Here is a 25,719-nt window from a genome sequence, read left to right on the forward strand (position 1 = left end):
GATCACTACATATTCACCAAAGTGCATTCCTTACCTAACTTTAAACCTTTTGTTTTGGCTTTAAATGACTGTTCTGGAACAAGTTTCATGTTCTCTCTAGATGTATCATTTGCAGATTAATTGCATTTAGAATATAATATTCTTTGCACGAATGATTCTTATATATATATATAATACAGAAATAAAATGTTTGATAGGCGCAGGCTGCGGCGCCGCGACTCCTGCGGGTGGACGTCTGCCCTCAGTTTGAGGGCTTCGCGCGGCGTTTCCTGTTCCCTCCTCTGCAGCTCGGGCCTTTGGCCTGATCCAGCCCCCATGGCTTCAGAAGAGCTACAGAAAGATCTAGAAGAGGTAAAGGTGTTGCTGGAAAAGGCTACTAGGAAAAGAGTATGTGATGCCCTTACGGCTGAAAAATCCAAGATTGAGACAGAAATCAAGAACAAGATGCAACAGAAATCCCAGAAGAAAGCAGAACTTCTTGATAATGAAAAACCAGCTGCTGTGGTTGCTCCCATTACAACGGGCTATAAGGTGAAAAGCAGTAATTATGGATGGGATCAGTCAGATAAGTTTGTGAAAATCTACATTACTTTAAGTGGAGTGCATCAAGTTCCCACTGAGAATGTGCAGGTGCATTTCACAGAGAGGTCATTTGATGTTTTGGTAAAGAATCTAAATGGGAAGAGTTACTCCATGATTGTGAACAATCTCTTGAAACCCATCTCTGTGGAAGGCAGTTCAAAAAAAGTCAAGACTGATACAGTTCTTATATTGTGTAGAAAGAAAGTGAAAAACACAAGGTGGGATTACCTGACCCAGCTTGAAAAAGAGTGCAAAGAAAAAGAGAAGCCCTCCTATGACACTGAAACAGATTCTAGTGAGGGATTGATGCATGTTCTAAAGAAAATTTATGAAGATGGAGATGATGATATGAAGAGAACCATTGATAAAGCCTGGGTGGAATCAAGAGAGAAGCAATCCAAAGGAGACACAGAATTTTGAGACTTTGAGGTCCTTTTGGGAACTGTGATGTGATGTGGAAATACTGATGTTTCCAGTAAGGGAATATTGGTGAGCTGCATGTATAAATTTGACAGATAGCTATTTACATAGCCTTCTAAGTAAAGGCAGTGAATTCTCCATTTCTACTGGAGGATTTATTTAAATAAAATATGCTTATTAAATACTCCTGCAAAGATGGTTTTATTAGTACCCTGGACATTTTGTTCAAGGAAGGGTTATAGTTGCATTCTCATGTGAAATATAAAAAGCAAGTCTTGCCCAATAAAAAAAAAAGTTTGATAAAATTTATTGATCACAATTTCTTTTTTTATTGTTAAACTTAAGTAAATTTTATTAGTATAAATTTATGGAGTCTCACGCCTGTAATTCCAGCACTTTGGGAGGCTGAGGCGGGTGGATCACCTGGGGTCAGGGGTTTGAGACCAGCCTTGCCAACATGATAAAACCCCATCTCTACCGAAAATAGAAAATTAGTCTGGCATGGTGGTGGGTGCCTGTAATCCCAGCTACTTGGGAGGCTGAGGCAGGAGAATTGCTTGAACTTTGGAGGCAGAGTTTGCAGTGAGCCAACATCACGCCACTACACTCCAGCCTGGGCGACAGAGTGAGACTCCATTTCAAAAGAAAAAAAAAAGTATGAATTTATTGAGTTCAAGTGTAATTTTGTTATATGCATGGATTGTGCAGAGGTGAAGTCAGGCTTTCAGGGTATCGTACATTGTATCCATTAAGTAATCTCTCACCACCCACCTGCCTCCCACTCTCTCACCCTTCTGAGACTCTGTTATCACCACTCTCTATGTCAAAGTGTACACATTATTCAGCTTCCACCTCTAAGTGAGAACAGAAGGTATTTGTCTTTCTGTGATGACAGTTTCTTCAAGCGGATTGGCCAACCTTGAGGGGAGGAACATAGGAGGTGGATGAGGGAATCAGCTTGCATTTCCATTACTAAAAGCCAGGAACAAATGATGAACTTATTTAAACTTTACAAAAACTGGTGGGGTGGATATTATTATTCCCACTGAGCAGAGAAACCTCCTGAGATTAAATTAATTACTTGCCAAAAGTTACACAGGCTCCTCTGAGCTGCGTTCCCAACTAAGTCTATCCTGTGGACTTCTATGTCTGTACAAAGGCACCTCCCAATTTTTGCAAAAATCTTGCTATGTCCATTTTGCAAGAATCTCCACCCTTCATATCTGATCAAATTCCTCAACCCCCTGGAGTCAAGATTCGAACTCAGGGCTGTCAGATTCTAAATCACAGGAAAGACAATCTAGATGTTATAGACACCAAGAATCCAGTTGTCGGTATACCATATTGTTATAAGAATGGTTTCTCGGCCAGGCTCAGTGGCTCACGCCTGTAATCCCAGCACTTTGGGAGCCGAGGCGGGCAGATCATGAGATCAGGAGATCAAGACCACCCTGGCTAACAGGGTGAAACCCCGTCTCTACTAAAAAGAAATACTAAAAATTAGCCGGGCCTGGTGGCGGGCACCTGTAGTCCCAGCTGCTGGGGAGGCTGAGGCAGGAGAATGGCGTGAACCTGGGTGGCGGAGCTTTGCAGTGAGCCGAGATCGTGCCACTGCATTCCAGCCTGGGCTACAGAGCGAGACTCCATCTCAAAAAAAAAATTTTTTTTTTTTTGTAGAGACTGGTTCTTGCTTTGTTGCCCGGGCTGGTCTCAAACTACTGGCCAAACTACAAGCAATGCCATGTTGGCCTCCCAAAGTATTGGGATTACTGGGGTGAACCACTATGCCTGGCCAACATTGATATGTTGGTGGCCTAGGTTAACACAGGCAGGAGAGAAGGTAGGGGCTTGTATAGGTGACCAAGTTCTTGGGTTTGCTGCTGTCATTGTGGGGTTCAGGGCCCTTTTCTTTTCTTTTGCTTTCTTTCTTTCTTTTTTTTTTTGAGATAGAGTCTCGCTCTGTCGCCCAGACTGGAGTGCAGTGGCGCGATCTCGGCTCACTGCAAGCTCCGCCTCCTGCATTCAAGCAATTTTCCTGCCTCAGCCTCCCAAGTAGCTGGAACTACAGGTGCCCGCCACCATGTCTGGCTAATTTTTCGTATTTTTGGTAGAGATGGGGTTTCACCATGTTAGCCAGGATGGTCTCGGTCTCCTGACCTCGTGATCCGCCCACCTCGGCCTCCCAAAGAGCTGGGATAACAGGCGTGAGCCACCGCGCCAGGCCGGTTCAGGGCTGTTTTCTACAAGGCTGTATGAACATAAAGCCTTTACCAGGCATCATGCCAGAAACTTAATTAAAGTAATAAGAAATAAGGCTTTTATAGCAAAGAGGTGTAGGTGGGATGGGGGTGGAGGAAGATCATATTTCTTTTTCTGCTTGATGCCCTCCCTGGAGAATCATCCATTTATGAGTTGGTTATAGAAGATTTTCCCAGGACACTGCTTTTCTGGTATTCATGTGGTTCTTGAACTTTCACAAAGCCCTGGGTACTTTAGAATCTAGGCAGACCTGCCCTTGGTCCTGGCCACTGAACTTTGCATCTAGGCAAGTTAGATAGAATTAGGACATTATAGGGCCCGGTAGATGAATAAATAGTGTAAAGATTATGACTGGCTAGGCACAGTGCTCACAACTGTAATCCCAGCAGTTTGCGAGGCCAAGGGGGGCAAATTGCTTGAGCCCAGGTGTTCAAGACCAGCCTGGGCACCATGGTGAAACCCCGTCTCTACAAAAAATAAAAAAACTAGCTGGGCGTGCTGGCGTATACCTGTAGTCCCAGCTACCCAGGAGGCTGAGGTGGGAGGATCACCTTGAGCCTGGGAGGTTGAGGCTGCAGTGAGCTGTGATTTCACCACTGCATTCCAGCCTGGACAACAGAGTGAGACTGACTCAAAAAAATATATAAAAAAAGACTATGACCGAGGGAGTGTGCCATTTTACTTGACAAAGTAACACAGATATAACATAACTTGGATGAAATATCTGTAACTGACAGAAGCCAGACTCACGGAACAGCCTTCTCAGATGCCTTGCCTGGTTGGCAGCTGCACTTCTGGGTATCTCAGTTAAGTATTTAACTTCTCTGAGTTTCCATCTTCCTGATTTCCCAGATGAGAAAACCCTTTGTGTCTCTGGAAAAGTATTTCGATATTGTCTTAAGAACATGCTTTAGGTCCAGCACAGTGGCGCGTGCCTGTCGTCCTAGCTACTGAGGAGGCTGAGGTGGGAGGATCACTTATGCTCAGGAGTTTGAGACCAGTCTGGAAAACAGAGACTCCAACTCTAAAAGAAGAAAAGAATATGTACGCGTTATTATAAGGATGATTTATAGTGGGAATACGGCAGTGATTGTTAGGTGAGGTGCAGGACTGGAGAACATTCTACCCATAGCTATTCCAACTGAGAAAAAAAAATCCATCCTAGTCCCCCCATTGGCCTGCTAACCTTGGTTCCTTTTTTTTTTGAGACGGAGTCTGGCTCTGTGCCCAAGGCTGGAGTGCGGTGGTGCGATCTCTGGTCACTGCAAGCTCCGTCTCCCGGGTTCACGCCATTCTCCTGCCTCAGCCTCCTGAGTAGCTGGGACTACAGGCGCCCGCCACCACGCCCGGCTAATTTTTTGTATTTTTAGTAGAGACGGGGTTTCACTGTGTTAGCCAGGATGGTCTCGATCTCCTGACCTCGTGATCCGCCCGCCTCGGCCTCCCAAAGTATTAGGATTACAGGCGTGAGCCACCGCGCCCGGCCCCAGCCTTGGTTCCTTTATCTCTGGATTATCCCTTTACCCTCTGCCAATGGCTGTTACCACTAAGGGCCTGGCTCCTCTATCTTGAAGAAAGAGGAATGATTGACAAGATGAAATTCAGTAGTTCTGAGGTGAAAACCCAAGTAAACCCATTGAAGAACTGTCACCGTCTACAAGATTACTTAGGAAGGAGATCAGAGGGATTCGTGTGTATTCAGGCTTCTTAATAACTTTTGAAATTAAAAAAATATATACTATTTTCAGGACATTTTTGAGGAATTAAAGTATTATTGTAGGGTTACTGTAGGAATGTATGTACCTTAACATATCATGTGACAAATTTTGAGAGCAAACCTGTTCTCATACATTGGGCCTTGGGCCGATGGTGGAAGAGACAGTGTCTAAAGACGCAGAGGCAGGGTCCTGAATGCTAATACTAAAATCTCTTGGCCGGACGCGGTGGCTCACACCTGTAATTCCAACACTTTGGGAGGCTGAGGAAGGAGGATCACCTGAGGTCAGGAGCTCAAGACCAGCCTGGCCGACACGGTGAAACCCTGACTCTACTAAAAAGACGGAAATTAGCCAGGCGTGGTGGCGGGTGCCTGTAATCCCAGCTACTCCAGAGGCTGAGGCAAGAGAATCACTTGAACTCAGGAGTCGGAGGTTGCAGTGAGCTGACGTGGTGCCACTGCACTCCAACCTGGGCAACAGAGTAAGACTCTGTCTCAAAAATGAATAAAAAATAAAAAAATAAATAAATAAAATATCTTTGTTCAAAACTTCCCAATGGCTTCTCATTTTATTTAGCATAAAATCCTAAGCCTTTACCATGGCCCCTTTCCCATCTCCTCACTCCCCACCCCTGATGCTGCTCTTCAGATAGGCCGGGGTCTCCTCCCTCTGCACATCAGTGCTGGCTGTATCCTCTGCTCTGGAGCCTGCTCCTCCCCAGATCTCCTCCAGGGCAGGCAAGGCTTCGCCAGCACCCACCTCAAGGTCGCCTTCCTGTCTCCCACTGGCCCTGCCATCCTTTTCTTCTCCTCCCCTCCCCTCTTCTCTCCTCCCCTCTCCTCCCCTTCCCTTCGCATCTGACATAGACGCACCTGTTTGTGTGCGTTGGAATGCAGGCTCTACAAGAAACGTGTGATTTGTTTTGCTCACTTCTATGGCCCCGCTTGGCACATAGTAGGCACTCAGTAAGTTGGGAGTAGGACAGACTGGAGTGGTTGTCCCTCAGAGCCTACTGTGGAGCAGGAGAGAGAAACAGGAAGAAAGACGCTGTGCGACGGCCCAGAGGGTGCCAGAGGAGGCAGCTGTCATCCCGGAGCGGGGCTCAGGGGACAGCCTCGCCAGACAGGGTGCCAGCCCTACTGGGGAGTGGGTTGAAGGAGGGCATCTCTGTCTTTCCACCTCTCCTCTGATCAAACGTCCTAGGTTTCTAGAATTAGGCTGAGCGGAGGCACTGAAATTCGGTTGCCTTTGGAAGATCCCTTTGGTGTGAGTGTTTTATCTACTTTGATGTAATTCCCTGAAAACTCAAGTATCATTATTTTATCAGTTTTCAAAGTAACTTCTTGTTTGTGTGCTATATATATATATATATTTTCTGGTGAGACAGGGTCTGACTTTGTTACCCAGACTGGATTGCAGTGGTATGATCATAGCTCACTGCAGCTTTGAACTCCTGGGCTCGAGTGATCCTCAGTCCCCAAGTAACTGGAACTACAGATACACACCACCATGCCTGGCTTTTTTTTTTTTTTTTTTTTTAAGAGATGGGGGTCTCACTATGTTGTCCAGGCTGGTCTTGAATTCCTGGGTTCAAGCAATCCTCCTTCCTCAGCCTCCCAAAGTGTTGGGATTACAGGTGTGAGCCACTGCACCCGGCCTCTATTTTTGTATAACTTCAGATGTGGTTTATATTAATGAAGACAACGATGTTATCATTTGGGAGGTGTAGTGGACTGTAATCGCCTCTAAAACCCTCTCTCCTCTTCCTAGGTACATCCTTTCTCCTTCAGTGAGCTTCTCCATTACTCTGTGGGGCACACAGGCTAATAAATTATTCTTGAGCCAGTCTCAATTGGGATTCTGTCACTTGCAAATGACAGACTAGTATGGCACTATTATTTTGACAGTAGATTCATACATTGATTGAATTAAGATAGTTATTTATAACATTTATCTATGTCTTTCTCAACATTTAGTGTGACATTTTAGACAGAGTAGATGCTTGAAAAAAATAGATAACTTGATACTCTTAACACATAAACACACAAAAGAAAGCAGAAAAACATGTTTTTTGACAAAAGCCACACTTATGGAGGAATATTAATTAGGAATGTTTTGCTTCATCGTATGGTGTTGCTATTAAAATCCACTGATGACCAGAAATGTATTCCTGAAAAAAGTGTTTTTCGTTTTATATTGGCTAAGGCTATACTTCAGTTGTTTGCAAATAACGTTCTTACAAAAAAGCAAGAACATATAACTTCAGAAATGAATTTCCAACAGGGTTAAGATGATGCAATGTGATGGTTACAATAATAACAGTAACACAATAATTGCAGTGCAGTGTTGATTATGTAAAGCTGGGTTTTAAATGCCTTACGTAATCCTCTGTCTTCACAATAACAGTGCTGTAGGAATTCTCATTCCCAAGTTACAGAAGAGAAAACAGAGGCTTAGAGAGATTACATGATCTTCCTGTCTGCCTTCCTTCCTCCTCTCCTCTTTCTTTCCTTCCTTTCCTTCCCTCCCTCCCTCTTTCCTTTCCTTTCCTTCTTCCTTCCCTCCCTCCTTCTTCCCTCCTTCCCTCTTTCTTTCCCTCTCTTCCTTTTTCTTTCTTTTTCTTTCTCCTTCCTTCCTTCTCTCTTTTTTCTCTTTCTTTCTTTCCCTCCCTCCCTCCCTCCCTCCCTTCCTTCCTTCTTCCCTCCCTCTCTCTCTCTCTCTTTTTTCCTTCCTCGTTTTCTTACCTAACTCCCATTCCCAGAAACTGACGTAAATAACAATAAGTATTGGACCTGAAAGTGTCAAAGCTAAATTACAACTAGAATCTGCCTTCTAAGGATGCGGTCAACACTTTAAAAAAGAGAAACAGGAAAGAGTACATGATTTAAATGAAAATTGAAGCTGGAGCTGGAGGAGGGTCTGGAGTCCCTGCTGGACTCCCCTCCAAGTTGTCTCTATTTGCTGGGGCAGGATAATTAACCTCTCGGGGACTTCTCTGTAGGTTTGGTATTGTTCTGTCCTCTTATGGTGAGACTGCATGGCTTAAAGAGATTTATTATTTATAATTATTTTCGAACTTCCTAGGCTCAAGGTGCCTGTGCAAAAAGTCACGGGGCCTGATTCTTTCAACTCAAAATGGCAGAATAGCTTTGCAAATCTGAACCCAAAACACTTTATGTATAGGTTGAAACTATTCATGTCAGGGGTCTTCCTTGTGGAAATATGGTGTCTATTTTTTCGGCAATGAAGGAATTGCTTCTTAGACATGAAAGAGCCATGTCAATGGAGCCCTGGGCCCTGCTACTAGGAGGGAGAGGAACACAGGAGCAGGCACAGCTTCAGCTCCACACCAAGGGAAAAGCAGTTTCAGACACAGAGCTTGGCAAACACACCTGCAAGTTGTAGGGATTGCTTTTGAAAACCAGCTGCAGCCAAGCACGATGGCTCACACCTGTAATCCCAGTAGCACTTCGGCAGGCTGATATGGGAGGATCACTTGAGGTTAGGGGTTTGAGACAAGCCTGGGCAACATAGTGAGACCCCCATCTCTACAAAAAATTAAAAAATTACTGTAACCCCAGCAGTTTAGGAGGCCAGGTTTGGCAGATCACTTACTGGAGGCCAGAAGTTCAAGACTAGCCTGGCCAACATGCTCAAACCCTGTCTCTACTAAAAATACAAGAATTAGCCAGGTGTGGTGGAAGGCGCCTGTAATTTCAGCTACTCTAGAGGCTGAGGCAGGAGAATCACTTGAAGCTGGGAGGCGGAGGTTGCAGTGAGCCGAGATCATACCATTGCACTCCAAGCTGGGTGACTGAGCAAGACTCTATCTCAAAAAAAAAAAAAAAAAAATTAGCTGACATGGTGGCATGTGCCTGTGGTCCCAGCTACTTGGGAAGTGGAGTTGGGAGAATAACTTGAGCCTGGGAATTCGAGGCTTCAGTGAGTATGATCGCACCACTGCATCCCAGCCTGGGTGGCAGAGCTGGGCCCTGTCTTCAAAAACAAAAACAAAACCCACAGTTGCTGGGGTTTCACAGTTGCTGGGGTTCCAAGCAGGGGTTGATGTGGCAGCCATGAGCAGACCCCGGTCAGGACCCGTGGGTTGCTCCCCACATGGTCTGGAGAGACGTTGGGTGGAGCCTCCTGTGGCTGCCCAGCTGCTCTGTGGCTTCGCCCAGGAAGACCTGTGTCCAAGGCACATGGGGACACTGTGGGTGTTCACTGTGATCAGTTATTTGCCACAGCTACTGTTAGTAGTGAAAACCTGCTCTCATAGTCCCTTGGAAGAGTTTCTTTTCTTTTCTTTTTTTTTTTTTGAGATGAATTTTCACTCTTGTCTCCCAGGCTGGAGTTCAATGGCGGGATCTCGGCTCACTGCAACCTCCACCTTCCCGGTTCAAGTGATTCTCCTGTCTCAGCCTCCCAAGCAGTTGGGATTACAGGGATGTGCCACCATGCCCAGCTAATTTGCAACCTCCACCTCCCTGGTTCAAGTGATTCTCCTGTCTCAGCCTCCCAAGTAGCTGGGATTACAGGGATGTGCCACCATGCCCTGCTAATTTTGTATTTTCGGTAGAGACGAGGTTTCACCTTGTTGGTCAGGCGGGTCTCGAACTCCTGACTTCAGGTGATCCACCTGCCTCAGTCTCCCAAAGTGCTGGGATTATAGGTGTGAGCCACTGCGCCTGGCCCCCCCTTGGAAGAGTTTCAATCCCCACTGGGGAGGAGGGGGAGAGCTGCAGGGAGGTGGGGAGAGGCAGGTGCATTTTACCTGAGTTGGCGGGGCAAGAAACAGAGGAGAAGGCAGAGGGCAGGGCCTGGCCAGAGCATGCCTGCACCTGCTTCCTGGTTATTTTCAGTTCCTGGTATCCTGGACCTACCAGCTATTCTTCCTGTCTTTCTGCTACTCTTGTTTTTACTCTCTCCTGCTCATTGCATAGTAATATTTGGTCTTGGAAATACAGAATTATGAGATTGCCCCCAAAACACTTCACTGATGGAGGTGTTTGTCCTGATGTCTGAACAGTTGTGTGATGGAGAAGAGCACACGCTTGCATTTTTGCTTCCCAAGTTCTGTGCCATTTGCTCTGAGCAGAGACTGGAGGCAGCTTTTGGAAAAGATGGATCTGTGAAAATAAATGCAACATGTTTGCTTCAATTTCAGTAAATGATCATTTCTTTTCAAAGATATAAAGCAGTGATTTATTTATTTATTTATTTATTTATTTATTTATTTATTTTTTTTGAGACTGAGTCTGGCTCTGTCGCCCAGGCTGGAGTGCGGTGGCCGGATCTCAGCTCACTGCAAGCTCCGCCTCCCGGGTTCACGCCATTCTCCTGCCTCAGCCTCCCGAGTAGCTGGGACCACAGGCGCCCGCCACTTCGCCCGGCTAGTTTTTTGTATTTTTTAGTAGAGATTTTTTAATTTAAAAAGTCAATATTAAACAATATTCCATAATATAGAGGGAAAATTTTAAGAGGGAGGGTGCAGATGGGGGGTGTTTTATCATTCAAGGATCTCAGGGAGGAGCTGAATTGCTCTGGGAAAAAAGTCCCACTTTTAGCCTCACTTAAAGTCTTAGGCTGCCTGTAATCCCAGCACTTTGGGAAGCCAAGCTGGGCGGATCACCTGAGATCATGAGTTTAAGAACAGCCTGGCCAACATGGTGAAACCCTGTCTCTACTAAAAATACAAAAATTAGCCATGCATGGTGGCAGGCATCTGTAATCCCAGCTACTCAGGAGGCTGAGGCAGGAGAATCACTTGAACCTGGGAGGCAGAGATTCCAGTGAGCTGAGATCACACCACTGTACTCCAGCTTAGGTGATAGAGTGAGACTCTGTCTCAAAAAAAAAAAGTCACAGACTTACCCTGGGCCCTCTTGGAAGGAACAAAGCCCAGCACACTCTGTGTACCAGCAGCTTCTGTTAGCAACAGAGGCTGGGCATTCAGCCCCTGTGTCTAGGAGGTAGCAGATTATAGAACACAGGCCCAGCTCACCTTGCTTTACAAGACGAATGCCCCGATAAATGTGTTACTCATCAGAAAATACATCAAGCTTTTTTTCCTGCACCTTACAGTTCTGGAGGTCGTGATGGTAATGAATCCATAAAACGCACATGGACTTTAATATCTCTCTGCAACCAGACACTGCCCAGTATGATGTGATAGTCTGTGGCCACTTCTAGCCTCTTCTTGATGTCTGCAAGTACAGTATTTCCTTTTCTAAAATTGGCCAGCCTATTTTTCTTCCAGACCAAGTCAGGGGTGAATCTGTGACCCGATCTCCTGCCTTTAGTACCATGATGGGCAAATTTCACTGAACCCAACTCCTTTCTGAACTTTGAAATGGTCCAACGCTCCTCAGCGTATCCATCTGCAAAAAGCCTCCCTGACTTGGTGGTTGATGGTGAAAATGTACCAGGTGAAGCTGCTCTCCCCTTAGTAACCTAATCCGTTTTTGAGAAATTGACCTATGTACACTCAGTGTTGTTGTAAAGATGCTGTCTCTCTGTCCTGCTTGGAAACGCACAGTCCTCATCTTCTAAGGTAGAGAAATGAAGATGATGGGACACACGTCCATGGTTAGTATTGAGTTCTTGAACCTATCAGCCCATCTGTGGCACCAAAGAAATCCCCAACTCAAACACAAATAAGGAAGCTGTGGGCTATGGGGCTGTTGTGTGGCAAACTGGGTGTCAGTCACTGTTAATGGACCGTGGCCAATGGGAACCTTTCTGCCTCTTTTATCTTTACCCTGGAGGTTTTTTTTCCCTAATGAAAATGTGCTGGGGGGAGGGGAGTGGTAGTGTAAAGAGTTGGATGATAATTTCCTTTCTTTGCCTCCTGTTTGCTTCACCTGGAAAGTTCTCCTTTAATAACAAGAATGGTGGGCATGAGTGAGCGGCTACCTTGATGTCTGAGACAAACCCTCTCTGAGAATGCCAGACTTCCACCAGGGGAAATTGCAAACGGAATCCCTCCCCCAGCACCCCCACCAAGCAAGCCACCACCACTTAGCTGCACTCTTTCTCTTCTAAACCCAAACTCTTGAAAGCTGCAGATTTTCAAAGAAGTAGGGTGTGTCGCTGCAGCTGCTGCATCAAACAAAAGCAAACAGATTAAATTAATTTAGCCTTCAAAATCAGTCCCATTCTCTAATTCATAAAATACTTCAAACACGGCAAGAAATGTCATCTCCCAGATGATTGGGACTAATTCACTTTATCTCTTTTTCCTCTTGCATCTGAATGCAAACTATGTAAGACATACCTCACCAGTCAAAATAAACCGCTTGTTTCAAATGCTTCCGCCAGTTTTTAATAAGAATCTTCTCTGCTCTGTACACAAAACAAACTCAGTTTCTAACGCAATTCAAGAGAGCTACGTGCAAAAAAAAAAAAAAAAAAAAGAGGAACAATGTACTCATTACAGTATGTTAAGTTGCCAGCACTAGGCAATTAAAAGGTACGGTCTGTAGGAACGCTGCAAAACAGAACAGTTAGCTTCTTTGTCTTCTCATTAACAAGATTGTTATTTTACCTCTCCAGGTAGGAAGCTTAAGAAACAAAACATTCTTGGCTTCTAAGGCACTCCAGGAAAATAAGGAGTTGTTGACAGCTAGGACTTGTGGAAAGAACCGTTTATACCATAAATAAATTTGCACATCCTTGTGGTTGTAATAAATATAATTCCACATCCATTCTATTGGACTAGATGCAGAAACCATTTAAAGAAACATCAAAGTCCTCCCAGAGCAAACGGCTCTTGTCCTGCTGACGCCGTCACCGCTGATGCTGCTGAGTAATGCCTCCCCTTGGGACCCAGAAATTTGGAATTTTTCCTGCAACATGCTATGTTGTTGATGCCACAGACTTAGCGCTGGGAGGAACCGCGGAGACTCTGTTACTTGCTCTCTGCCTGGACTCTTTAATGCTTGGCTGTCATTTAAAAAATGATGACCCAAATCTTTGCCATTTGCCAAGTGTGAGTACTTTGTGGTAGAGAGGAATGCGGTTCTCTTTGATTCTGGAATTCCTCCTGGTTTCCCTGCGTGGGTGGAAAAAGAGCCAAGAATGTAAGTGATTCGAATTCTCTTATGTTCTAAAGAAACAAAATGAAACAATCTATCCTTATACAGATTTTTACATTTGATGCTGATGAGCTTTGCTTTCACAAGATAGACACCTTCATCGTTTTTCTTATGCTTTCACTAGAAAATGTAAAACCTTGATTTCCTTTTAAGGGAAGTAGAGGGAAAAAGTCCCTTTTAAAAGAATAGGTACAAGGGATGTTTTTCTTAATTATAAAGACAGTATTTACGGTAAGATAAAAGTGTAATTGCAGTTGCTTAAGGCTTGAACAGTTTTCAGGAAAAAAAGTCCCAAGTGTTACTTTCTCAGTAAATTTCAGTAAATTTCTCAGGGCTCTAATACTTATTTTAACCCCAGCCATAAATTTTCTTCCCAAGTAGTCTTTTGCATTGACAGTAGGTAGTGTGAGAGACTAATAAGATCATCATGCAATTCCAGTGATATGCTGGTTTGCCTATCATTTAATGATTATCAATTAATCATTTAACACTCTTTAATGGCCAATTTGATTTTCAGGGTTTTGTTAGATAAGACCATACAGTGCTTTGTTAATTAAAACGTGATCTTGGGAAGCGTATAACTTTTATGCAAAATAAGCTTTTATACAAAACAAAGCCTTAAATTAGTAGTTTTTGATGAAAGACTTCCTAGAAATATCCTCTTTGGAGAGAAAAAGAAACCACTTTCAGCTACAGAGACCCAAACTCCAAATACCTTGAAAATCAGATGTTTTGCTCCTTATTGAGACACATTTAAGAGCATTACAAAGTTATAGCTGGACTGAGTTTATACTTTTTTGGGAGAGAAACCAAGTCTGGGCATTAAACTTCTAACAGCAATTATCATCTGCATATGGGTTTAATTGTAAAACAATTAAGGTTTTTCCTTTTCCCTTTTTTTTTTTTTTTTTGAGACAGAGTCTCCCACTGTTGCCCCAGCTGGAGTGCAGTGGCGTTTGCAACCTCTACCTCCCGGGTTCAAGCGATTCTCCTGCCTCAACCTTTCGAGTAGCTGGGATTACAGGTGCCCACCACCACACCCGGCTAATTGTATTTTATTTTATTTTATTTCATTTTATTTTATTTTATTTTATTATTATTACTTTTTGAGACAGAGTCTCACTCTATTGCCCAGGCTGGAGTGCAGTGGCGCGATCTTGGCTCACTGCAAGCTCCGCCTCCCAGGTTCAAGTGATTCTCCTGCCTCAGCCTCCCGAGTAGCCAGGACTATAGGCAACCGCCACCATGCCCGGCTAATTTTTTGCATTTTTAGTAGAGACGGGGTTTCACCGTGTTAGCCAGGATGGTTTCGATATCCTGACCTGGTGATCTACCCGCCCCGGCCTTCCAAAGTGCTGGGATTACAGGCGTGAGCCACCGTGCCCGGCTTTTTGTATTTTAGTAGAGACAGGGTTTCACTATGTTGGCCAGGCTGGTCTCAAACTTCTGACCTCTTGATCCGCCCGCCTCGGCCTCCCAAAGTGTTGGGATTACAGGCGTGAGCCACTGCGCCTGGCCAGGTTTTTATTTTTCATAATTGCCATCATCATGACCCAATTTTGGTGTCAAGCCCAGTGCTGAGTAGGAAGGATAATACCTGACTTCTAGCTCTTGTAGCCTTCTTCTTCTTCTTTTTTGTTTTTTTTAGACGGAGTCTTGCTCTGTCACCCAGGCTGGAGTGCAGTGGTGCCATATGGGCTCACTGCAACTCCTGCCTCCTGGGTTCAAGCAATTTTCCTGCCTTAGCCTCCTAAGTAGCTGGGATTATAGCCATGCACCACCATGCCTGGCTAATTTTTGTATTTTTGGTAGAGACAGGGTTTCACCATGTTGGCCAGGCTGGTCTCGAACTCCTGACCTCAAGTGATCCACCTGCCCTGGCCTCCAAAAGTGATGGGATTATAGGTTTGAGCCACTGCGCCTGGCCTCTCTTAGCCTTCTTAGACCCCTTTACCTTCCCCCCACCCCATTGCACTCCTTTCTTCTCTTTGCCCAGTATTTCTTCTTTTAGGTTCCAGTGGGATCTACTGAAAACTGACTATTTAGAGGAATTGCAAAGAAAGCTCTTAAAGACAGAAATAACTTCACTGAGGTCTAGGAGAGAGGAATCTGTAAGACCCATTACTGGCATCTGGTGTGGGTGTAGGGGTGAAGAGAATTTTCTCTTCCCCTTTGAAGGTTCTAGTCTGCTGAAATGAACTGACAATAGATAGATTAAAAGGAGAAAAGGCATGCAAATTTACTAACATGCATAAGCATGGGAGCCATGCTAACTATGAGACTCAAGGAAGGATCAGATGGTTGAGGCCTAAATATAGTCTTCATAGGGAGAGGGAAGTGGGGGTGTAGGCACTTTTGAGGAGTGGAAAATAATTTTCAAGGGAATTGGATAAGCCCAAATAATAGACAATGGCCTGGGACAAAGTTCTGAACTCTGGGGGAGGTGGTGGTAAGGTGAGGGGCAGAACTGCACTGTGAACAAAGGTTGTCTTATTATGCAGATAAAATCTCCTAATAATCTTTTGGAGTTACCCTCAGAAGAACAGAAGAAAAGTTTGTCTGAACATTGTGATGATTTTAGTCTTTCTCTCCTCTTGCGGTTTTTCTTGGTGATTTGATAAGATTCCTAGGAAGGGGGTATTAAGACAATTGTATTTTTTTTTTTAAGAAGTTTTCCTCAATGAGATAAGGAATCTTCCAGAGTGAACTTCTGCATGTGCTTGGCTTTAGGGGCAGGGGTTGGAGAAAGAAACAAGAGAAGGTTAGAAAAATTATTGATTCTGAGGTAGCTTCTAAGGTTTTCCAATTTCCTTTAATTTAAAAATGCTCAGCATACCGGAGCACCATATTTTGCAGTGCTCTGAGCCCCAACATTGGGATGGACGATGGTTCTCTTTACTCTGACTACAACTCCATGCAGTGGATAGACTGTCTATGCTGACAGCAGGGAGAGTGCTTCTATTTCCCACAGACATTTTAGTGTGGGTGTGTTTGGGTGTTGCTGAGGACCACACAGCATCACATGGCCCTCTTGGCCTTGCTTCCATATTAGATTCTTTACAACCTGCTTTCTTCTAAAATGGATTTATAAAACACCCATAACAGGGTAAAGATCAAGAGAAAAAGTTAGAAAAAGGTAAGTCTAGAGAAAGGGTTGATGAATGTTTTCTGTAAGGGCCAGAGAGTAAAGAGTCTCAGCTTTTCAGGCCTTGTAGTTTCTGTTGCAACTATCTAAAAAGCAGCCACAGACAATAGGCAAGTGAATAAGCATCTTCAATGGAACAATAAGCAGGCACCAGGCTGGGTTTGCCCTTTGACTGTAGTTTTCTGACCCACCGTCTAGCCTCAGAATATTAAAATTAAACTAAGGAAAATATATTTTCAGTGAACTGCATAATTGAAGGCTCTGTATCATCATTCAAAGGAGCCCAAATTTAGTTAAGAGTTTCCTAAAGCTCAAAGCAAAGAGTAAGATGAGGCTTACTTCCATGAGATTAACACACACTGGGTGCTCTGGAGAAGTCCTGACATTGTGGCTGTGATAATCTCCTAAAGGCCCTGAGAAAGGGGGCATTATGTAGAGTAAGGGACAAAGCCCACGGCGTTACATTTTCAGTAGCCAGTTTCATATAGTTGCTGTTAAGCAACTGTCTAAGTGAGCCAAGGGCACAATTCCAAAGAATATTTTAGAAAAACAAATTTGAGGACACAAGGCACTTCAGTCCTATTGCTGCTGGTTTGGGCTGAAATTGACATCAAATGGAGACCATTTAGCTGAGCAATGAGCTGCATGCTTGTCTTCTGGACAGTCCTTCATGATCTCCGTGAATACTGAGTTGCTCCTCTCATACCCAGCTGGTGTCAGGATTCCCTTGTAGCTACAAGGCCCTCATTCAGTCAGGTGCAATTATGTTCCTGCTCATTCTTTCCAGTTCAGGAACAACCGGGCTTAAGTCCTGATTCCTGCCCTATCATAAAATATACAAAGGGCCAGGCACAGTGGCTCACGCCTGTAATCCCAGTACTTTGGGAGGCTGAGGCGGGTGGATCACGAGGTCAGGAGTTCAAGACTGGCCAAGATGGGAAACCCTGTCACTACTAAAAAATACAAAAATTAACCAGACCTGGTTGCCGGCATCTGTAATCCCAGCTACTCGGGAGGCTGAGGCAGAGATTGCAGTAAGCTGAGATTGTGCCACTGCACTCCAGCCTGGGCGACAGAACAAGATTCCATCTAAAAAAAAAAAAAAACTCTCTCTCTCTCTCTCTCTCTATAGATATATGTCAGATGGCAATAATTTTCTTTTTCTTTTTTTTGAGACACAGGCTCACTGTGTCACGCAAGCTGGAATGCAGTGGCATGATCTTGGCTCACTGCAACATCCGACTCCTGGGTTCAAGTGATTCTCCTGCCTCAGCCTCCCAAGTAGCTGGGACTACAGGTGCCTGGCACCACGCCTGGCTAATTTTTGTATTTTTAGTAGAGACAGGGTTTCATTATGTTGGCCAGGCTGGTCTCGAACTCCTGACCTAGCGATCCGCCCACCTTGGCCTTCCAAAGTGCTGGGATTACAGGTGTTAGCCACCATGCCCGGCTGGCAGCAATGATTTTCATGTCTTGTTACTACTTCACTCCTTTGATTACTGGTGTCATAATGATTACCATTTGTTTAATGGTTTCTAGGTACCAGGTACTTGGCTAAGCATTTATATGCATTATCTGTTAATTCTCACAATCCTATGGGGATACATTGCATTATTCATTGCTTTTCAGATGAGAAAATTGAGACAGAGAGATTAATAGCTTGCCTGGAATAACTCACATAGTATATGGATATGAACATATGCTCTGCCTATTTTTTTTCAGAGATGCTTTCATAATTTTTATTTTCTTACAGTTTTTTGAACTGGGATCCAATACGGTCTATACATTGCAATTGGTTGATAGTTGTACCCTTTTTCCATCTCTTCTATTTTCTTTGCAATTTTTTTGTTGTTGTTGAGAGAGTATCATTACTTGTCTTCTAGATTTATTTTCAGTCTTAATTTTGCTGATTCAGTATGTACTAACATTTAACATTTCTTCTATCTCCTGTATTTCCTGTGAAATGATATATCTGGATTATAGGGGTTTGATTAGATTTTTAATGAGTACTTGCAATGGTCTCCCATAATAATTTTAATTTTACTTGCATTTCTCTTATTGTATGTAGAGTTGAACATATTTTCAACCCTTTGACTCTTTTTCTTTTCCACAGAGTCTCACTCTGTCACCCAAGCTGAGGAGCAGTGGTGGAATCTTGGTTCACCGCAACCTCCACCTCCTGGGCTTTGGTTATTCTTTTGCCTCAGCCTCCCAAGTAGCTAGGACTATAGGTACATGCCACCCTGCCTGGCTAGTTTTTGTATTTTTGGTACAGATGGGGTTTGACCATGTTGCCCAGGCTGGTCCCGGACTCCTGACCTCAAGTGATCCACCTGCCTCGGCCTCCCAAAATTCTGGGATCACAGGTGTGAACCACTGAGCCCAGCCTAACCCTTTGGCTCTTGACCAAGGCTCTTAGCCTCCACTTCTTTTAAGAGAGTTCTCATGACTTCCTGGATTCTTTCCCTTGACCTGGTGCTGCCGCTGACCTCCTGGTCTTTGTGATTTCCTGGATGCCAGTACTTGCTTCTCTGTTAATGGTTGCTTCTGGTTGTGGCTTTTCAGCTTCTGGAACGCTTAACCAGCCTTGGTTCTTCTTAGGAAATTCTGCTCAGATTCTCATCCTAATTACTTGGATCTTGACCTTTTCAAATAATCCTCTGGTCTATACCCTCTGCCTCCCCACCGCCCTTTGTTGGTCACACTTGTCACTGCTGCCATCTCCACCTTGGTGTGAACAAAGGTTGAATTTTCTGTTCATGTATGATTTCTACAATCTTTATAGCTGTAGTCTGAATCCAGTCTGCTAAAGGCCAAAAACAGGAGTAGAGGCATGTCAACCTCATGGTGATACACGCAAGATAACATGTACAGTAACAGAACATCTTTCTTAATATGGCAATTCTCTTCAGATAGGACATCAATGGAGACTTCATAATCATGTTGGTAGCATTTCATTGGCCTGGCTGTGCTCCACAAATGGAGAATGCTAGTAATTTTCCAAGACCAGCTCTGGGCTACAAAGAATGTTATTAAATAAATCATTAAAGATAAAAAGATTCCTGAAATGGCAAGTATTTTCTGTCTCCAGTGATGAAAACCAAATATGCTGTTCACATTGCAGTCATGTATAACCTATTAGACTGTTTCAAGAACACAATAGGATGAAATCAGTGACTAAGAGAAAATAGAAAATAAAATCCATTCATTCATCCAGTCATAGATAGGCTGAGAAAGAGCCAAGGTCATAGTGAGGAAGAGAATCTGAAGGCCAAGTCTAAAGAGAGGCAGAGAAGCAGAGATGGAAGAATGAGCAGTGATGTAAAAAGCCAGAAGGCCTGAGCCCTGCATGGAATGTGGCCCGAGGAATGGGTCAGGGCGAGAAGTTCAAAATTAAGACCCTGGACAGCCGACGCACTAAACTGTCACAGGGTGTGGGGTCCAGAGTGGCTGTTCAGAGCACAGGAGCTAAGCATGGCATGGCGACTCAGTGGCCTCTAAACGGGATGATTCATCAGTCGCAAGAGTGACTCCTTTGCTGTAGTGATTGATGCCTTACTTGATTCTTACAGGATCTGAAATCTCATTATAATAATGACTTTAGATACTTCCTGGAAGTAGAACAGCTTATCTTGAAAAATTTTAGTGGAGCCTGTGCAGTCCGAAAATTCGAGACAGGTCTCAGTTAATTTAGAAAGTTTATTTTGCCAAGGTTGAGGACATGCCCATGGCACAGCCTCAGGAAGTCCTGGCGACACATGCCCAAGGTGGTTGGGGCATAGTTTAGTTTTATATATCTTGGGGAGATGTTAGCCATCAATCAACATATGTAAGAAGCACTCTGATTTGGTCTGGAAAGGCGGGACAACTTGAAGCAAAGGCAGGAAGATGGGGAGGGTCTTCCAGGTAGGTGAGAGAGGAATGGTTGCATTCTTTTGAGTTTCTGATTAGCCTTTCCAAGGGAGACATCAGATATGCGTCTATCTCAGTGAGCAGAGGGGTGACTTTGAATAGAATAGGAGGGACATTTACGCTAAGCAGCTCCCAGCTTAACTTTTCCCTTTAGCTTAGTGATTTGCAGGCCCCCAGATTTATTTTTCTTTCACAAACCTTACAAGCTGCACCAAGGATCCACTCGATAATGGCACACTTCTGTAACCATGAATCTGTCCTTCAAAAAACAGAAAATTAAAATAGTCCTTTCCGCAATGCAAATTTAAACTTTAAACAATGTCATAGTGACCCAGTTAAGATGGTGCTTTTCTTATTTTTTTATTTTATAGAGATGGGGTTTTGCTCTGTCACTCAGGATGGAGTGCAGTGGTACCATGATAGCTCTGTAGCCTCAAATTCCTGGGCTCAAATGATCCTCCTGCCTCAGTCTTCCAAGTAGCTGGGATTACAGACACAAACCAACCTGTGAATACCCTGTGAATGGTGCTTTTCCATAGAAAATGCACAACCAGTTCACAAAAACAGGATTTGAAAAATCATGATCTAGTGTGAAATTTGTTAAATTTGATGCAAAACTCAGTAGACCAGTTGGCTTGAATGTGATGGGTTTTCGTCTCATTAGTCCAGCTTTGAGGAAGCTGTGCAAGGGAGAGTGAGGAAACCTCCCTAACCCCTTTAGGGGAAAACTTCTTCAGAGTAGAACCAAGTTTGGCGAGTCTCTGAGGTCTGGAGTGAAATACAATAAAATTTGCATTTATATAGCACTCCTTATGCTCTTCCTTTGTATGTGCTATCCATATTAAATAAAAACACAATTAAGAGTTAGTTCTAAAATACCAGGTCAAACATATCAAACAAAATCAGGAATGGCAATTAGTGCTAGAATACCAGAACAAACAGATGGCTATTGAGTTTGGATTTAAGAAGAGAAATAGGATGTGCTTGCTGCATATCAATGGAGGAGTAATTCTGGAGCTTGGGCTGACATGGGCTAGGAGGTGGGCTACAGAAGAGTCAAGTTGGGACAGTGACCAGGCCTGGGCATTGTAATGATTAGAAGGAACAAAAGCTTAGTGCAGCTGAAATTAGTGGACATGCACTATGTGCCAGGGAAATATTGTCAGACTTGATTTCTGTCTTCAAGCCACTTCATTTTTTGGAGACGGAGTCTTGCTCTGTCACCCAGGCTGTAGTGCAGTGGTGCAATCTTGGCTCACTGCAACCTCTGCTTCCCAGGTTCTACAGATTCTCCTGCCTCAGCTTCCTGAGTAGCTGGGACTACAGGTGTGAGCCACCACACCTGGCTAATTTTTTTTTTTTTTTTTTTTTAGTACAGATGAGGTTTTGCTATGTTGACCAGGCTGGTCTCGAACTCCAGACCTCAAGTGATCCACCCACCTGGGCCTCCCAAAGTGCTGGGATTACAGGCGTGCGCCACTGTGCCCAGCTGGCCAAGCCACTTAGAGTCCAGTGGAGGACCTTCACTATTTGTTGCGGTCTAAGACCTAAAATTAAACCTATGCTGCCCTACCTAAGAGCTGAAAAGAAATACAGCTCAGGTCCCTTATCTGTTCTGAAGTCTCAGAAGCTCTGAAAACCCAAAAGATTTTCTTAAGGAGGAGCTGAAATGTTATAGTCTTTACCTATCCCACTTGGTATGAATATTCATATGATTTGCTGCAGAAATATTAATGGGTTTGATTGAAGGGTCTTGTCCCAGACTCTGCTGGGTGTGTTACATGGAATATAATAGAATATATGTACTCGATAACCTTTCTAAAACCAAAAATCATCTGAATTTTGGAAAACCCCAGACTCCAAAGTTACAGGGAAGGGGTCCAGATCCAGACCCCAAAAGGGAGTTCTTGGATCTCACGCAACAAAGAATTCAGGGCGAGGCTGTAAAGTGAAAGCAAGTTTATTAGGAAAGTAAATGAAAAAAAGAATGACTACTTCGTAGACAGAGCAGCCCCAAGGGCTGCTGGTTGTCCATTTTTATGGTTATTTCTTGATGATATGCTAAACAAGGGGTGGATTATTCATGCCTTCCCTTTTTAGACCATATAGGGTAACTTCCTGTTGTTGCCATGGCATTTATTTGTAAACTGTCATGGCACTAATGAGAATGTAGCAGTGTGGACAACCAGAGGTCACTCTTGTTGCCATTTTGGTTCTGGTAGGTTTTAGCCGGCTTCTTTACTGCAATTTTTTTTTTTTTTTTTTTTTTTGAGACAGAGTCTCGCCCTGTCACCCAGGCTAGAGTGCAGTGGCATGATCTCTGCTCACTGCAACCTCTGCCTCCTGGGTTCAAGCTATTCTTCTGCCTCAGCCTCCCGAGTAGCTGGGCCTACAGGTGCATGCCACCACGCCTGGCTTTTTTTTGTGTGTGTGTGTGTGTTTTCAGTAGAGACAGGATTTCATCATGTTGGCCAGGCTGGTCTCGAACTGTTGACCTCAGGTGATCTGCCTGCCTTGGCCTCCCAAAATGCTGGGATTACAGGCGTGAGCCACCGCGCCCTGCCTATTGCAACCTTTTTTTAATCAGCAAGATCTTTATGACCTGTATCTTGTGCTGACCTCCTATCTCATCTTGTGACTTAGAATGCCTTAACTGTCTGGGAATGCAGCTCAGTAGGTCTCAGCCTCATTTTCCCCAGCTCCTAGTCAACATGGAGTTGCTCAGAGGTTCACACGCCTCTGACAATATGACCTGTTGTAAAATGGTCTTTCTTCAGCCTCTAGTTCCTCACTGCACAGTCCCTATTAATTCAATATATGGCTTTGTTCCTCAGGCTCCAGCTGAATTTTCTCTCATCAATGCTTCTTTTTGCTTCTTCTTATTCTTCCCTCCTCTCCAAATGCCCCCCTTTGGCCTTAACTTCTTGATCTGCTGGCAAAGGTATGACTTCCTCCTTCCTGTGGGCCTTTCCTTGGCATCATTCCCTGACACCATGGTAGCTGTCCCTCCCTCTTGCCTCCTTGACCAAACCTCTGTTTTGTTTGTTTGCACCTTTCTTAGGTTTGTGCACCCTACGGAGCCTCTTGCATTGTAGGTACTAATAAATATTTGTAATGAAGGAATTCCCCAAGGCCTGGATTGCTGCTCTCTACCCCCGCAGAGAGCTCATCCATTCACAGTAGTCACCGGCTGGGCAGAGGCTCCTAAATCTACATATTCAGGTCTGACCTGTCACTGGAATTCCTCTTCCATTGTTGCAGATGTTTACTGATCTCTTTAGCTAACTGTCTTGCTAGCACCTCATTTTCAACCTCTCCCTTCAAAACTCTCACATACACACAAATCCCACACTTGCATCTATAGGAATGTGAAGAGGTTGGTAGGCTGGAAGAATGGCTGTGGGACAGAAGGAGGGAGACTTTTAAAACAATTGTATCTTTTGTTTGTTGTACCCTCACGTGTATTACTTAAAAAGAAAGTAATTTATTTTTCAAACAGAAAAGTTACATGACATTCTGGAAAAGGCAAAACTATGGATAGTGTAAGAACACTGTTGGTGACTAGGGGCTTGAAGGGAGGGAGGGATGAGAAGGGGGAGCACAGAAGACTTTTAGGGCAGTGAAATCCTGTAGGTTCCTTTATATGGGGGATGTGCATCATTATGCATTTTTCCAAATCCATAGAATGCACAACACAGAACCCCCAAAGTAAGCTATAGACTTCGAGTGATCGTGATATGTTCATGTAGGTTTATGTAGGTAACAAATATCCCACGCTAGTGTGGGATGTCAGGATGTGGATGGTGGGGAAGATGAATGTGTGTTTGGGGAGGAGCTGTGTGGGAACTGCACATTTTACCCCATTTCATGTGAACCTAACACGGCCCTAAAAATGTCTATTAATTAAAAAAAAAGAAAGAAAGAAAATAAAAGACAAGCAGCTGAGAGTGGTGGTGCATACCTGTAATCCCAGCGAGTCGGGAGGCTGAGGCAGGAGGATTACTTGAGGCCAGGAGTTTGAGACCGGCCTGGGCAATATAGCAAGATCCCTTCTCTCTAAAAACACACACACAAAAACCCTGCAAAACCAAAAAACAAGGGCTTGCACTGGGCCTGAGTATTTGGGATTTTGTGCTGGAGGCTCACTATATTTAAACTAATTAGAGTCAGTGCAGAAAAACTGATTATTCATAAAAGGAGGAAATAGTCCAATCACTCAGGCTGGATTCATTGGAGTCCCTGTTGACAGCTCAGGCCTCCAGGTCTGGTGAATCCCAGGCCGTTTTGTCCTTCCTTTGGAAGAGCATTTGTGCTTGACCTCTGCCATGACTCTGTGGGTTGGGCCTCCTTTATCTCACCTCTGGAATACTCTAACAGTCTTCTGAATATTTGAACATTTCTGCCTGTTCCTCTACCATCCTATACAACATCATCAGATTAAAATGCATTTCTTCATGTTACTTCTCACCTTAAAAAATCTACAATGCTTGGCTGGGTGAGGTGGCTCACGCCTGTAATCCCAGCACTTTGGGAAGCTGACGTGGGCAGATTACCTGAGGTCAGGAGTTTGAGACCAGCCTGGCCAACGTGGTGAGACCCCGTCTCTACTAAAAATATAACAATTAACCATGCGCGGTGGTGTGTGCCTGTAATCCCACCTACTCGGGAGGCTGAGTCAGGAGAATCATTTGAACCCGGGAGGTAGAGGTCACAGTGAGCTGAGATCGCACCACTGCACTCCAGCCTGGGCAACAGAGTGAGACTCCATCTCAAAAAAAAAAAAAAAAAAAAAAAAAAAGGAAAAAGAAAAACAAAAAATACCTACAAGGCCCCTTACGTGAAGTCTTGGCTCTTTCTTGACTCTAGGGGAACGCTGTTCACCATCCACACATTCTTGCTCACTGTCTTTTTCAGTTGCCTCAATACAACCTCCCACCTTCCTATCTGCCTTTTGTATCTCTCCGGGCTGGCATGCCTAGAATCTTTCTCCCAATTCATTGCTCTCTGTCCCAAATCCAACTCCTGCAGGGACTTAGAATTATTTTGTTCTTCTACTGACTAGGGCAGTGCTATAAACTCATACATTTAACACTTTGATTTGTTTTTGGTTGGGCATGTATGGGAGCATGTGGGTGATCAATTTCACATGTAGAAATGAGAATTGCACCCCTGGAAGAGATAGTCATGTGACTTCGGCCTATGTGTTCTGGAACCCACGCTGGTTCCATTTTGCTATAGGGGCATCATGGGGACTTATGCTTGGACTGGAACGAACCCTGGAATGACCCCAGGTGACCCTAATCTGCAAGATCCACTTGGGTTATAGACAGCCTCAATCAGAAGGTTATTTAAAAACTGGCTTTTTCTAGGGTCTTTAGGGGACTTTGTGGCTTCTCTAGAGAGGCAGAGAAGCTTTAGAGTTTGGGCAATACAGTATAAAATTAACCTCTGGATTTTGGTCCATTTCTGTTTCTAAGAAGTAGATCTGATACTTCCCTTATCAGCTTTTATAACTCTTGCAAAGCTCAAGAGAGGCAAAAATACCAATGAATCATATGAACCAGGTGGCAGCAAATGATGGTCACGG

General features: G+C 44.1%; 1 protein-coding gene across 1 annotated transcript; it reads left to right on the forward strand.

Moving 5' to 3' along the window:
• Positions 1-202: 202 nt before the first annotated feature.
• Positions 203-1,196, forward strand: LOC112631553 (calcyclin-binding protein-like). The gene has a single exon (XM_025396875.1). It carries the CDS (start codon positions 316-318, stop codon positions 1,000-1,002), a length of 687 nt encoding a protein of 228 aa, XP_025252660.1. The 5' UTR covers positions 203-315; the 3' UTR covers positions 1,003-1,196.
• The last annotated feature ends 24,523 nt before the right edge of the window (positions 1,197-25,719 follow it).

This window comes from Theropithecus gelada, chromosome 9, assembly GCF_003255815.1.
Source record: "Theropithecus gelada isolate Dixy chromosome 9, Tgel_1.0, whole genome shotgun sequence".
Taxonomy (NCBI): Eukaryota; Metazoa; Chordata; class Mammalia; order Primates; family Cercopithecidae; genus Theropithecus; species Theropithecus gelada.